The 13,606-nt window shown below is 40.7% G+C and overlaps 1 protein-coding gene across 1 annotated transcript in view; it reads left to right on the forward strand.

The window, feature by feature from the left end:
* elp4 (elongator acetyltransferase complex subunit 4) overlaps positions 1–13,606 on the forward strand; it is a 59,921-nt gene that overhangs the window by 21,911 nt on the left and 24,404 nt on the right. Inside the window, exons 7-9 of the mRNA XM_085353892.1 lie at positions 1,608–1,796; positions 4,996–5,104; positions 7,353–7,459. Coding sequence (XP_085210018.1) covers positions 1,608–1,796; positions 4,996–5,104; positions 7,353–7,459 — 405 coding nt within the window. The remainder of the gene's footprint in view (positions 1–1,607; positions 1,797–4,995; positions 5,105–7,352; positions 7,460–13,606) is intronic.

Genomic DNA, 13,606 nt, shown 5'->3' on the forward strand with positions numbered 1-13,606 from the left:
CATATTGTGATGGTTTAATATAAATTGTAAATAACAGATTACAATGTTGATTAATCTCCCTGTGCATGTTTTTGGTGGATTCCGTTGAGTTGTGTGAGCCTCCACAAACACTGGCTGATTAGGTCGGGGTTCCAGGCTTGTTGTAGTCTATATGGCTGGCTTCTGGCTGGACCTTATTGGCATTGTTCCCTGATTTTTCTATAGGCTTAACTATAGGAGTTAAGTTTGGCCTCCCTTGCTAATGTTGCCACAGCAACACTGATGTTACCACAGCTCCCCCCTGCTGGGCTGCACATAGAAATAAATTTCTTCTTTTTTTTCTTTTTTTTTTGCCTGTCCCATTTGGTTCTTTAGCCGTCAGAATTGTTGTCTGAAGACCAACAAGGATACCCAATGGATTTACTTTGCCAAATGGATCATCACGGCCTTGCTGTATTGGTCCATTTGATCAACCTTTGTTGTTATTATTTATTTTATTTTCAGTTGTTACAGACGGGACAGACATGACTGAGGGATAGTGAGAAAGGGCACTTAAAAAGAGAAAGAAGAGAAAAAAAAATCTCCTGGATCAGAAATAAATTTCTAATTCTGTGTCCCACAAAACCCGTGATTGAAGAGACTGCTCAACAAAGAAAGTGACTTAAGGGAAGCGCACATAAAACTCATATTTAAGCATAGTAAGGTATAGAAATGAAGCACTGGTGGTGAATAACATGAGTCAACATGAGTTGACTGTAAAAAAAATTTCCCAGAAACAATGGGGTTTATTTTTCTAAGATCCCTGTGATTCTGCTCCAGACCCAAATGAAGCTTAGGTCATGTTGTCGGGAGAGGAAGCAGGAGGGAGTGGGGCAGAGGAGATTTCGGGAGGGTTGAGAAAATAGAGGGGGAGGGATAAAGAAGAGAAGAGACTGGGGGACAAAAGCAAAAAGTGAGCAGATTTTAGGCCAAGACTTTGTTAATCACTTTTGGCTCTCACCTCAGTAATTAGGAGCCATCCTTACGAAACCCCAAATAAAAGGCAATTGTACTAAAGGCTAAAAAACTCTCACACTTTGGACAGGCTCCTCCATTCTTTCAGTTTCAGTGATATATATATCCCACCACTGTTTGGCCACTTTTTTTCTTTGCCCATGAGAGTGGGTTACCGTTGATCTCTTGTAGTGAGGTGGGGGGGTTTCAAGGGAAGGCACTCCACCCTTACCCAGGCCCCCTTGGCTGCAGCGCATCGCTGTGGTGCCAAGAATGTGCTGGAGTTTCTGGGTGGCGGCCATATTGGAAGCCTGTCTGACAGGTCCATTGTGCGTGTGTCAGATGGCTTCTGTGATTGGGCAGTTGTGTCCAGTCACGTTTGGGCACTGTGTTCGGATTGTCTGTGCTGGTAAGCAGACTGTCCATTCTCTCTCTTCCAAAGTTTGGGAATACTACCCAAGACCACAGCAGCTTACTGAAATCATTTAAAAGCGGTTCTCAGATAATGTTCAGAAGCAGTGTTATTGCATTCGACTGTACTGTAAAATAAAACACATTTGCATGACTCTTTCTTGAATATTTTCTGTGTTTCTGACACTGTTTTTTTTCTCTTTTGTTTTTGTTTTATCTTATAGTCCATGTCTCGTAATATCTTGCGTGTTGGTCTTCACTCTCTTGGGTCAGCTTTGTGGAATGATGACCTAAGTTGCCACGACGACCCCATGCATAACCACGCCTTGACTACCTTCCTTTATGGACTGCGTGCCTTACTGAGGTCATCACTGTCAGTTGCAGTAGTTACTGTTCCTTCTCATCTTATTCAGGTAAAACACTGGTTGACACGTGTAAACAGTTAAACATAGTTGAGAATCTCTTTTTGAAAGAGGTTTGTCGGTAGTTTTATGACGTGCAAAAACATTTATTCTTGTGTCTCTTTCCTCCAGTGGGATGTTCTAAACTTGATTTGATTATGTCTTTTTTATTAGTAGAGTGCATAGTATGAAGTCTTTTGTACTGTGTCATCCTCCTGACCCTGTAGTTCAGTGTCACCTTGGTATTACTCAGGCCACTTCCTGGAAGCCATGCTTTTGCAGCAAACACAGTCAGTTGCATACTTATTTTAAAGGCCTTTGAATCTGTGAGGGGGTTTATGGTGCTGTTTTTAAAATTAGAGTTTTAAGCAGAGTGTGAGCCTGTGTATGTATTTTATTATCTTACTAATATTAGTCCTTGCAGTTGCGAGTTGTAAGTGTAAATCTTGGGAGGAGGTGGGTGGTGTGGTTAGGCAATTGGGGGGAGTCCACGTGCATGCGCCTGTGTCCAGTCTGGCCTCTCAGTGTGAAGATGGAGTCATCTGCTGAGGCATATGGCAAACCACAGCCCTCCCCCAGACAGTCAACCACAGAAGCACACTCACCAGAAAAGCCATCTGAGACTTTCTGCCAAAATGTTTCAACCTGCCCACTCTTTTACTGTAACACCCTACTTTCTTACTCACTCACTCAATCACATGAGCATGAAAACACTGTTATTTCTGAGCCTTTTATACAGAGATATAGGTCAGTAACTTACAGAACAGCTGTGTTGTCATAACTTGCTCTGGCTCCAGGCCTATATGTGCTCACTGCACAGCGGCCTTGGCCTAGTCAAAAAAAGGTAGAGTGGCTAACTAGCAGATGTCAGCTGTGGTGGGAGCGGTCCCCCTGTCCCACTCTGGCCAAGCTTCCAAACCCTTAATCTGTCCCCTCCCCCTCCTCCACCCTGGGGAGAGAAGTGAATGAGTTGGGGAAGAACAGGAGAGGAGATTTTGGACTGAATCAGGTGTTCAGTAACTAAGCCAACATAGAGGTAATTAGGGCTATGTGACCTTATTATTAGTTATATAATTTAGTTATACAATTAATGTGAATTTCATTCACTCAGTAAAGTGATTAATCATTTGAAGGCAGTGGTGTGTAAAACCTACTCATTTCAAACTGATAACAGAAATTAGTTTGACATGGTAGAAGAGTTTCTTTGTGCCAGAGCATTTCTTAAATAGTTATAATGGAGAAGGTATGGCCTTTGGAAAACTGTCTAGACTAGTAGCAATGGGCTACCTGGCCAAGGCTCTATTGTCTTGGCCAGCTAGCCCACTGCTGCTAGCCTACAATACTCAATGCATTATTGAGCAGCTTGGGAAGCTGAACAACTCACTGAAAGCCTACTCACAGCAGCCCAGTGCTACAATCCATCTGAAATATTAATTAAGCTCGTCTTAGCCCGGTTCCCCTCAATCTTACTTGGTCCTGCTACCACACCCATCCCACACACAAATGTAAAGTTCACAGTCTTCCCCATAATGCATCTATACTCTCATCTATACTCACCTGGTGCTCAGACTAACGCGTTGTCCTGATTGACGTAAATATTGCAGCTCGTCCAGAAAGATGTCCACATAGCCTCTACACCATTTATATAAGCTGCAGTCTTACCTATGAATATAGCACTTGCCTATTCTTGTAATTCCGAAGAGCAGAGCAGTTTTTTCAATTGTAAAATAACTCCTGTTACTGACTTTATTTCTTTGCATATCTTCAAGAGAATATTTCATATTTTCATTTTGTTCAACTTTTGATCATCAGAAAGTCATCTTTAACTCACTCAGACTGAGTTGGGATCATATTAATAAGATTGTTTACTTGATGACATGTATACCCAGTGGCATTAGTTGTATGCCATTGAGTCAAACAGCCAAATGAAAACAACAATAGCTGTAATGTTGCAGCATGAGGTGAACATTGGGCCCTCTCTGTGACCTGTCAGACAGTGGTCATCCGCTGAAGCTGAGGGTTTCAGGGGATTTGCACTGACCTAATCTGAATTTATTGAGGTAGCATAGAGTTTAATTACAAGACTCAAACGAGTCTTGTTACAGCCCTTTATTAATTATAAATAACATATAAAGAATTATATTCAGCAGAGGGGAGCATTTCTTTTATTGCTTTAAAAACTCAAGAAGCTGAGGCGCATGTGCGTGTCTTACCGACCTCATTCTGCCCTGTTGCTATTAAACTGAGCTGCTTTATGTGGAAAGTTTGAAACAAATCACTCCTTGATAAGGAATCTAATCTATCTATTTATGTGCACACAGAAGAGTTATAATCCTCTAAACAGATTTGTACAGATAAAGTTTTTCATGGGCTATTGCTCAGATACTGAGTCATATTGTGCCATTAGTGTTTTTAATAATGTGTTGAATAATGCTTATCGAAACTCTCGAATTGGCTGTAATTGCTGCACGAGTGACTTCAGATTCTCTGTAAGTGCTGGTGGTACTGACTGGTAGGATATGCATACTTTAAAAGTAGGACAAAAATGAAAAGGAAGAAGAAAGAGTGGGGAAAAGACATGAAGGCATGAAAACTGCATTAGGCGGTGGCAGCCAACACAGAGAGAAGGATGTGAATGATTCAGGAGGCAAAGGGATTAATAATGCAGGACTCCCTCTCCCCCTATGTCCCAATGTCCCTCTCTCTTCCTCCCTTTCACTCTTTCACTCTACTGTATTCAGCCCTAATTTGTCGACTTTATTGTCAAGTCACTGAGCAAACCAGTAGGGGGAGCTATCCACTCCAAGCCTATGTTACTTCTCAAACTTCTCCCCAGTCCTCCCCTGCTGGGTGCAGGTTTAAGTTTGTGCACCAGCTATCCAGCTATAAGCTTTTTCGTGAAACATTTGATGAAATAAAATATTTACAGTGTGGCACATTTTCCCATGCTTTTCTTTCTCTCTTTTTTTCAAATCTATGACGTAAGGTTTATCTCCATTTGTTTGCCCCATCACTACTTTCCCTTCTATCCCTCATCACATTCACATAAGCCATGGGCAGAAATGACCTGGTCACAGGAAATGATGACCTAATTTAATTGAAACTCTGATGGCCCGTCAGGAGGCTTTTAATTACCTGTTAATGTTCTGTGTCTCTTTCCCCCTCCCTCCCTCCCTCCCTCCCTCAATCTTGGTCTGTTTCTGTCCTACAGGACCGGGCTCTAATGGGCAACATTACCAGGCTATGTGACAATGCCATAGCCTTAGAATCATTCAAAGGCTCTGAGAGAGAGACCAACCCTCTCTACAAAGACTACCATGGTAAGAACACACACGCTTATCTTTCTGTCTCTTTTCCATCAAATACACACACATACATACAGGCAGTGCATTAAGGCTGAGGCTGGGCTGTGGATGGAGGCAGGGCAGCCCCCTTGCAGGCCAGACTGTCAGTGCGCGTTAGTGTGCTGCTGCTCAATCAGACGTGCTCCTCAGTAGACAGGCCGGGGGGGATTCAGCTGCCACGCTGTACCCCCTCTCCCTCGCACCCACTGCCCCCACCCTCCATCCCTGCCTCCCCCCTCCAGCAGAGCCTCTCTCCCTCTTGCCTCGCCCACTCTCATCCCCAGTCCCATACCCCTGAGGCTCTGGAGCAGAGCAGACCAACACTGGGGAATCGATATTCTCACCATCACTCTCTCTTCCTCTCTGCCTCTATCGCTCTATCCCTCGGTCAATGTCTCCGTGGCCAGCATGCTCTGCTAATAAATGGAGGGCAAGGCTTTCAGTAGGGGAAAGGACACTGGTAAGGGACACTTGGAGAGAAAGAAATAAGGAAACACGAAGGGAGGGCAGGCACCGTAGTTTGTGTTTGCGTTCCTCATCCTCACCATCACTTTTTCTGTACAGTTTCATCTTTCCTTCTTTCTCCGGCATGTTTTCCTCTTTTCTGTCACTCTATCACACCCTCCACGCATAAAGGTCAGTTTAAGCGAGTTGGGTATTTTTAGCAGTGCCTCTCGAACTCTCCCACTCGCTCTTGCGCTTTTCCTCTCACCCCCCCCCTCCACCCCCCCTCGTGTTAGACGGCCCTAGTTGTGACAGATGAAGGGATGAGATTGAAAACATTCAATGGCAGATTTTGTTTTCATCCAACAGCATGTTTTATTTAGATCACACATCCCAGCAGTGATCACATTCCTCTGCATTGTGAGGGCAGGTGGCTTTTCAGCTCATGCAACATGAGTGTGAGGATGTATAATTTTTTTTAATGATTTTGTTTTGCAAAAACAAAACAGAACGTTCTTTTTAATTTGCAGTTAATATTGTTTGCACACCTTGTTCAAATATATGTTTGCCCTGTTCAACCAGCCAGAGAATCTCTGGTTGGGTTATGAAATACATTTACGTGTACAATTGTTTTGATGTGTGCTCATGAGTGCAAACGCATCTGGTACGAGTGTGAGAGTGTGCGTGCGGAGGCGCGTGCGTGTTTGCGGCAGCAGTTGAGGGCTGCTCAAAGCATGCTGGGAAGCCTGTCACTGCAAATCAGGCAAGGGGAAATCACCCAAGTGCACAGAGGAGAGAACCCACCATCCCCCACTTTTTATGTCTGTCTTCCTTTCTCCATTACTCCCTCGATCACTCCTTTTCTCTCTCACACTTATTTATACCTCCCTACTTTTACAGTATGTAACCAGTTTTAAGAAAACTGGGGTGAATTAATTGAGGACTAAGAGTGGGGGGGAAAAAATCCACCAAAACTTTGTAAGAATCCGTAGCTTGCGTTTTTGTCTTGTGTCCTTATTGTTCTAGTATGTCCCAGTGTAAGTTGGCAAATTTTCATTCGCTCATACTCCAAATCATAGGAAAAGTCTAACATGCAGATATGTGAACAAAATACTTCTTCATTTCAGTCTGCCAATGACATTTACTCAGTATATTCTATTGCAGATTTAGTTGTTAGTAATTTTACAATTAATTTGTGCCTTAAATTTAATCCTCTTGTACAGATGCAAATTTTCAAAACAAACCCCCAAACTTTAAAAAATCCTTCACCTTATAATGATCAGTTAGACATTTGAAAGCCATTGCAAAACTTTGAAACATTCAAAAATATAATCTGTTACTAAAATACTGTAAAGACATGAAGACTTGCATTTATGAATGGATTTATCAAACTTAATATTAGTTTTTGCTGAGGTCAACGTGGGGTCACTAGCAATTTTTTATTAGCTCTTCTCATACAGCTACTGCCTACATACTAAAATGTTACCTTGAAAGGTGCAGGGGAACAGCATTCTTCCAAAATAGGGGTATTGAGCTTAATAATGAAGGTTAATTTCTTGCTAGTTGGTAGTAACTCAGTAAATCTGTAAAATTCTGTCACTTATTTTATGTTTATATAAAAAATGGCACGTGTGAGAAACACGATGGGGTTTTCTGTTGGCACAGTCAAATAAAATACACATGCTCTGTAATAAATGAAGTAGTAAGGCAGGAAGAAGTAAAGGAAGCTCTTACTTTGTGTGGTATTTCAGGTTTAATCTGCTCCCTCTTCCTTTCACAGGCCTGCTACACGTACGCCAAGTACCTTACCTGAACTGTCTGGCGAGCCAACTCCCTGACCACAAGGACCTGGCTTTTAAGCTCAAGAGAAAACAGTTCAGTATTGAGGTATGTTGTCAAAGGTACTCAGCGTAACCAGGATCTATTCATTAAAAAGACGGTATTCCAAGGGTTACACCCGTTAAACCCTGTATAATGTGATATCTCATCAGATTTCTTTTGTTTTTCTTTCTTTTTTTAAAAATGTTTGAATTTTTTAGTTGCTCTGATTTTACCTCCCTGGTCTATTTTAATTGTAACTTGCCTTGTAGCCATTAACCTAAAACCAAAAGCGATTTCGATACAAAGTAATTATTTATTAAGAAAGATTACATTTGCTTCGTGCAGATGAGAACTCTCTCACGTAGGCGAATCTCTGCCAACCTTTGTTTACTTTTGTCTGCTATTGGGTGACAAAATCAAAGGAGAAGCTATTGATTACACTCTGTTGCTACCACAGTTATTTGAGTGTAATGCCAAGAGGCAACAAAGTGAGAAAAATCCATCTATAATCATAAATACACAATACTGCTTCTGCTGCTTATGACAGTTAATTATGTAGTTTTCTATGTTTTTATGTTGGGATTGCATTAATTTGTTACCAGCCATGACTCTGATCCAAGGATGTGACCCTGCATTAGTTTAGCACTCAGTACTTTTGTTTTTCAGCCACAAGAATGAGGCAACAGCAACAAACAGGGTTTGCAGAGAGAAAGAAAAGCTCTCAGATTACGTGCTTACTCTAATAAGGAGCAACATTACCTTAATATGTAAGATAGCTTGAAATTCCAGTGTGACATCTAAAGACCCATTAGTGCATTTGCATGTATGACTTAAAATTAATTAGAGTATTAGTGAATGTTTCTAACATTTTATCCAGTATATTATATACACAAGAGAGCAAAATGATGTAATGAAGTGCAATACACCACCTATACCAACAACCACTGTGCCATCAATAATAGAAATTATGTAGAATTTAGAGTGGAAATGTTTTCTTGGATTGCATTTTATTTTACTGTGTGTACCTAGGTGATTGTATGGGCTTCCTCTTTCTTCATTCATTTTGATGTATGATTGATCATATTCTTTCTCTTTTGCACGATCACTCTCGGGCAGAGCAATCAGTCTGTCACTGAGCTGCCATTCCAGAGAGAAATTAAGGGGCCCTCCTCTTAGCTCAGCCTCATGATTGGTCCTCATTACATTATCATTACCTTATCACACCCTCTGGTCCATGGCTCTTAGTGACTCCTATTGTTTCAGCCAGGATTTGTAGGGGAGGAGAGAAATGCCTGTGCCACCCCCAAACTTCCCTCCATCTTATGGTCAATCCTTTCTCATTTTTTTTGCCCGCCTTAACTGCCCTTCCAACCCTTTCTTCTGTCTGACCCAATCCCTCCTCCTTTCTCTGATTTCCCCAACATACCACTCCAGTGATTTATTATGTTTGTAAAAGTCAAGGTAGTTATCCTAAATGGTCTTTTAATTAGGCTCTGTATTGGGCAGGCCAGGAGTTCAGAGGCCTAGAGAATCCCAGTAGCTCTGTGGGGCCTGGATCCCCTGTCATATATTCCAGCAGCACATTGTTAAGACCAAGCTTTGTCTGCCTTTCTTGTTTAAGGAGCTTTATTGAAGTTTTTTGCTGAGTGGGAGTCATACTCTTGCGCTGCCCATTTGGAAAAGAAATAGTAAAAACTTATAAAAGACTTGCATAAGATTTGGCTTACTTAATATAGTGAATCATATAAGGCTTATATGATTCACTCATGAAAGTGGCCACTTTCTCATTACTTTCATATATTCTTTTAGGAAGTATCCAAAACATACAAGTTTCATTTATATAATTTTTCAAGGGATCTTATATCTGTTTTCACTCTTGTATGCTTTTCATATAAGTTTCACACAAGACAGATACAAACTTTATAAGATTTATATATATCGTTTCCATATCGGTGTCTTTATAACATATGCTTAAAACTTCTGCAATATCCACCTATGATTTTTTTAAGGATTGTAAAATGGATGCACTTGTTGACACAAGATCGTACTTAATATAAAATGTCACAGTCCTATGAGACATTGCTATATGTTAGGGAATTTTCCAGAGAACATCGTATCACCAGTCATGCATCAAATCAGCCAAAACACATATTAGTCATTGTAATGCCCTATTATGTGCTTTGTGTTGTGTTCTCTGGCATTGTGATTCGCTGTCATTAATTTGTACATCATCTGAGTTAGAAATGTCACAAAGGTATGAATGCACGTGCTCTTCCTTCACTGTTGCAGAGTATGGGTATATATGTCTACTGGTGTGCATCTCACACATACATTGCTCAGTGTATACTGTGTTTGACCTATTGGTTAACTGCCTCGGTGGGCCGCTGATTGACACATAAGATGGTGACTGGATTTTAAGCCTGGTGTCTGACGTGTGACAGCCCACACCATCCCTGCTAATCACCTCATTTACTCATGCTACAACTCTTCTGCCTGGAGCCACGTAATACAACATTTTCTCTACTGCTCAGTCTTCAACAGATCCATGTTGCTATGTACCTTTTTCAACTGTTGACTCATTTTCCATATATGAAAGGCACTGAATGCAGCAGCTTTCTATTTATCATCTATCTGGATTAATTTGCGATGCGGTGGTGGAAAGTGACAGATGATTGACAGTGCTACCTTCTCACCAGCTCGGTCAGGCAGCTGCATGTCTCCCCAGCCACACATAGATTTGTCCTGGTAACTAATTTCTTAACTGCTGTTTGACTCATGTTTATATCCCCTAACATTTCTGGAATGCGGAAAGTGTTTGTTTGCCAGCTCACAGAGTGCAGGGATTATTTATAAGAAAGTGATCTTGTATTTATTAGTTTTGATTTTATTTTTTAAATGGTGGGTTTTGGTTTTAGCAAATAAATTCCCCCATTCCTCAATCGGTATTCTGTTGGTTCTTTTTTTTAAGGTCACCACGATAGCTCATGATGTTTCTCAGAGTTCAAGCTGCGGTTGATGAGCAGTTATTAGCCACGACGCCTGAAGCCAGAATTAACCCGTGGCCCTGTCTGAGCAGGTAGAGGAGTGTTAGGTGTTTAAGAGATTAACACATACTCAGAGAGACATATACAAACAATACTTGCTCTCACACACATACAGATATTCACATTCATGCAATGGCACAAGCAAATATGTATTGGGAAATGCGGACACGCCTTAATTGTTAGACACTTTCTGAAAACACGCAATGTGTGTGAGAATTTTCCCAGCCACTCAGCTAATACAGGCTTCTGTCAGTGGTTTCACAAGGGAAGATGCTTTAAGGATGAAGCCCTGAAGAATGTAGATAGTACATTCTCTTTACCTTTGGTTGACCCTTTAAACTGACAGGCAGTGTGCCTGTGGGGTACTGGGGTGCCAGAGGTAGGTCACGGGGTCAAATACGCCATAAGACAAGGATTTATGTCAAATTAGTCCTCTATTAGAGATGCTATGCGGAGATGTCTGTTGCTCTGACAAGTCATTTGCTATGGCGGTGTAGTGTATACATAGGAAAAGTTTCATGTCATTGAGAACTGTTATATTTTTAGAGTATTTTGCATTATTATAAAGAGAAAGGAGTCAGTGAAAGGAAGCTGGTGAAGAAAGGATGACACATGACGACAAAGGTCATATAAAATATAGGGATTACATCAGTTTCTTACGTGTAATAATATTGCACATCCTGGTTCATTTGTATGACACCACTTTTTTGAGGTGTCAGTCCAAACCAGCCTCAGGGTCAACTAGAAATGGCTTAACCATTTCTGTCACCTATCAAGGTACAGTTAATATTAATTTCTGCTATTTACTTTGAAGGATAATAGAATAGAATAGAATAGAATAATCTTTTAATTGCCCCACAAGGGGAAATTTGGTTGTAACAGCAGCCAGAAAGACACATATACAACAAACAGGACACAGAACAGAAACATACACAATTTTTCTTACATATTTACATTAAGGATAATGGTTAGTATAAACAGAGTACTGTACAGTTATTAAATTAAATAAAAACATGATAGCTTCAGATTTTCTTTGGACTTTGGTTGCTTTTTCACTTATTTTCAGCATAAATACTTTTAATTCAGCCTCTTAATGTTGACCTATGACTTATTCAAGCATCTAAAAGGAACCTAACTAGAATTAGAAGGATGAAACAGTGTTTTGTCCGTACATGACAGACAACTTGTCAAAGAACTCATTTTAAATAGAATCTTTTGTCACATTGTTACTAGCTGCCTGTCAACATTTCATTTGTTTCCATTTTTTTTTAGCTGAATCAACAAAAAATTCCAAAGATAAAATCGTTTGACACATATGAAATAATATTTTTTCACCAACAAGGTGAAGTTCTAAGAGCTAGTAGCTGAAAATGACATATCTCAGCATGGTGTGCAGTGTGCCTTTAAAAAATCTGGGAAACTGGACAAGTGGACAACAACAGAGCTAGCAGACCAAAAAATAAATTTAAAAAATCTACAGCAGTCGAACAGTATCTGAAAGTCGTGTCCTTGAGGAATGGCAAAAAATGCAGCAAAGACTTCTGTGGTCATTATGTGTAAAGGAGTTCAGGATAGAGGAAGAACATGGAGTGTCGACAGCTGTTTGTAAAACATGGTAAAACATGGTGGAGGCTCGGTTATGTTTGGGACTGCCCTTCAGCCACTGGTGTTGGAGGTTTTGAATGTCCTTCAAGAAGCCTGAAGAACAATTCCTGAAGACTACTTAAAGAAAAAGCTTGTCTAAGAGAATTCAAGCTGCGTTGATGGATGTGGTCATACCAAATATTGACTTTCAAGCTTGTTAGAACTGCTCTAAATCTGTTTTTGATTAGATTTTTCTATTATTTAAATCTCCATATATAAATGCTATTAAAAATGCAGAGTCTACCATATTTGAACTTTTTTTACACTATATTATATATTTACCTCTGACACTACCAACTCCTCTCTCCCAAAACTTCTCAAGTTGTCCAAAAACCTTCCATCCCACATGACATGAACGTGCGTAATTAACTTTTCCGTGCGTTGGAGGAAAGCCACAAGATAGCAGAAAATAATATTAAGAGGATAATGATAGTGATGAAAAGAATAAGACTTGAGAAGAACGGGAAGACAAACTGAAGAGTCCGAGGGAGGTGTATAGAGAAGGTTAATGTTTCTTGGCATGTCCTCAAAACGTCTTTAAGACAACGCCTGCGTCTGCCCCCCTGTTGAAGCCTGTGGGTGCCAAGGGAAGGGTGTTAATGGACCTATGTGAGGAACAGAGCGAAGACTTGGAGAGGAGGGGGAAGGCATGAGCGGAGAGGAGCAGTTAAGTGATTCTCAGGTCAGGTCTAATTAAAATGAGGGCTTTTCCTCAGAGGCACCAAACCGTCTAAAAGGGACGGAAAGAAAGAATTGTAAAATACATAATGAATTCGACAGAGAACAAGCTTCAGGGCCTTATTTTTACATTTGTTTATATGGTTGTTTGTATTCGATGCCTAATCGTATATAAGACTCCCCAAGTCTCCAATAATGCCCAGTGTTAAAGATCAGAGAAAAGCCAATGCTGAGAAGAACAGAAATGGAGAAAGAGCTGAACCCAGTCATTTAATATTTACTTCCAATAGCAGATCATAATGACGGTTCGTCGGATAAGAAAAGAAATCTGAAACAGTGGGCTTACAGGATTTCCTGAACCTATTAATGACACTGAAAACTCCATACACCTGCTTGTGATTCCCACATGTGGCTTGGGAATCACGATCGGATGGGAATGGTACCCTTGGAATAATATTTCAGTTGAATTATTTATACTTCCTCCCTTGGTGCACATCAACCTCTGTTGCATTTGGGAATGAGGTGTGCTTATGGTTTGTGCGTGTATGAAAACAAGAGAGACAATTTGGTGCAGGCCAGTCAGTAGCACGCCATCGCACCCCTCAGCTGAACAATATTCTCAACATACATCAGATTGTTATCTATTATTTAGCAGAGTTTTTATCTATTCTGCAAATGTGCATGTGTCTTTGAAAAGCCTAGCTCATACCGTGGCTGAGTCTTGTGTGTGTGTGGATTGCAAAAATGTGCAAGTTTTTTTTTTTCTTAAGAGGTGTGGGGGGTTGTTTGTTTTTGGGTGCACTTGACATCCGTGCGATTCAGGTTGTCTGCACAAGTTTATGTATTT

This window comes from Diplotaxodon limnothrissa, linkage group LG1, assembly GCF_057381915.1.
Source record: "Diplotaxodon limnothrissa isolate DT_005_m linkage group LG1, D_limnothrissa_male_GT1.1, whole genome shotgun sequence".
NCBI lineage: Eukaryota > Metazoa > Chordata > Actinopteri > Cichliformes > Cichlidae > Diplotaxodon > Diplotaxodon limnothrissa.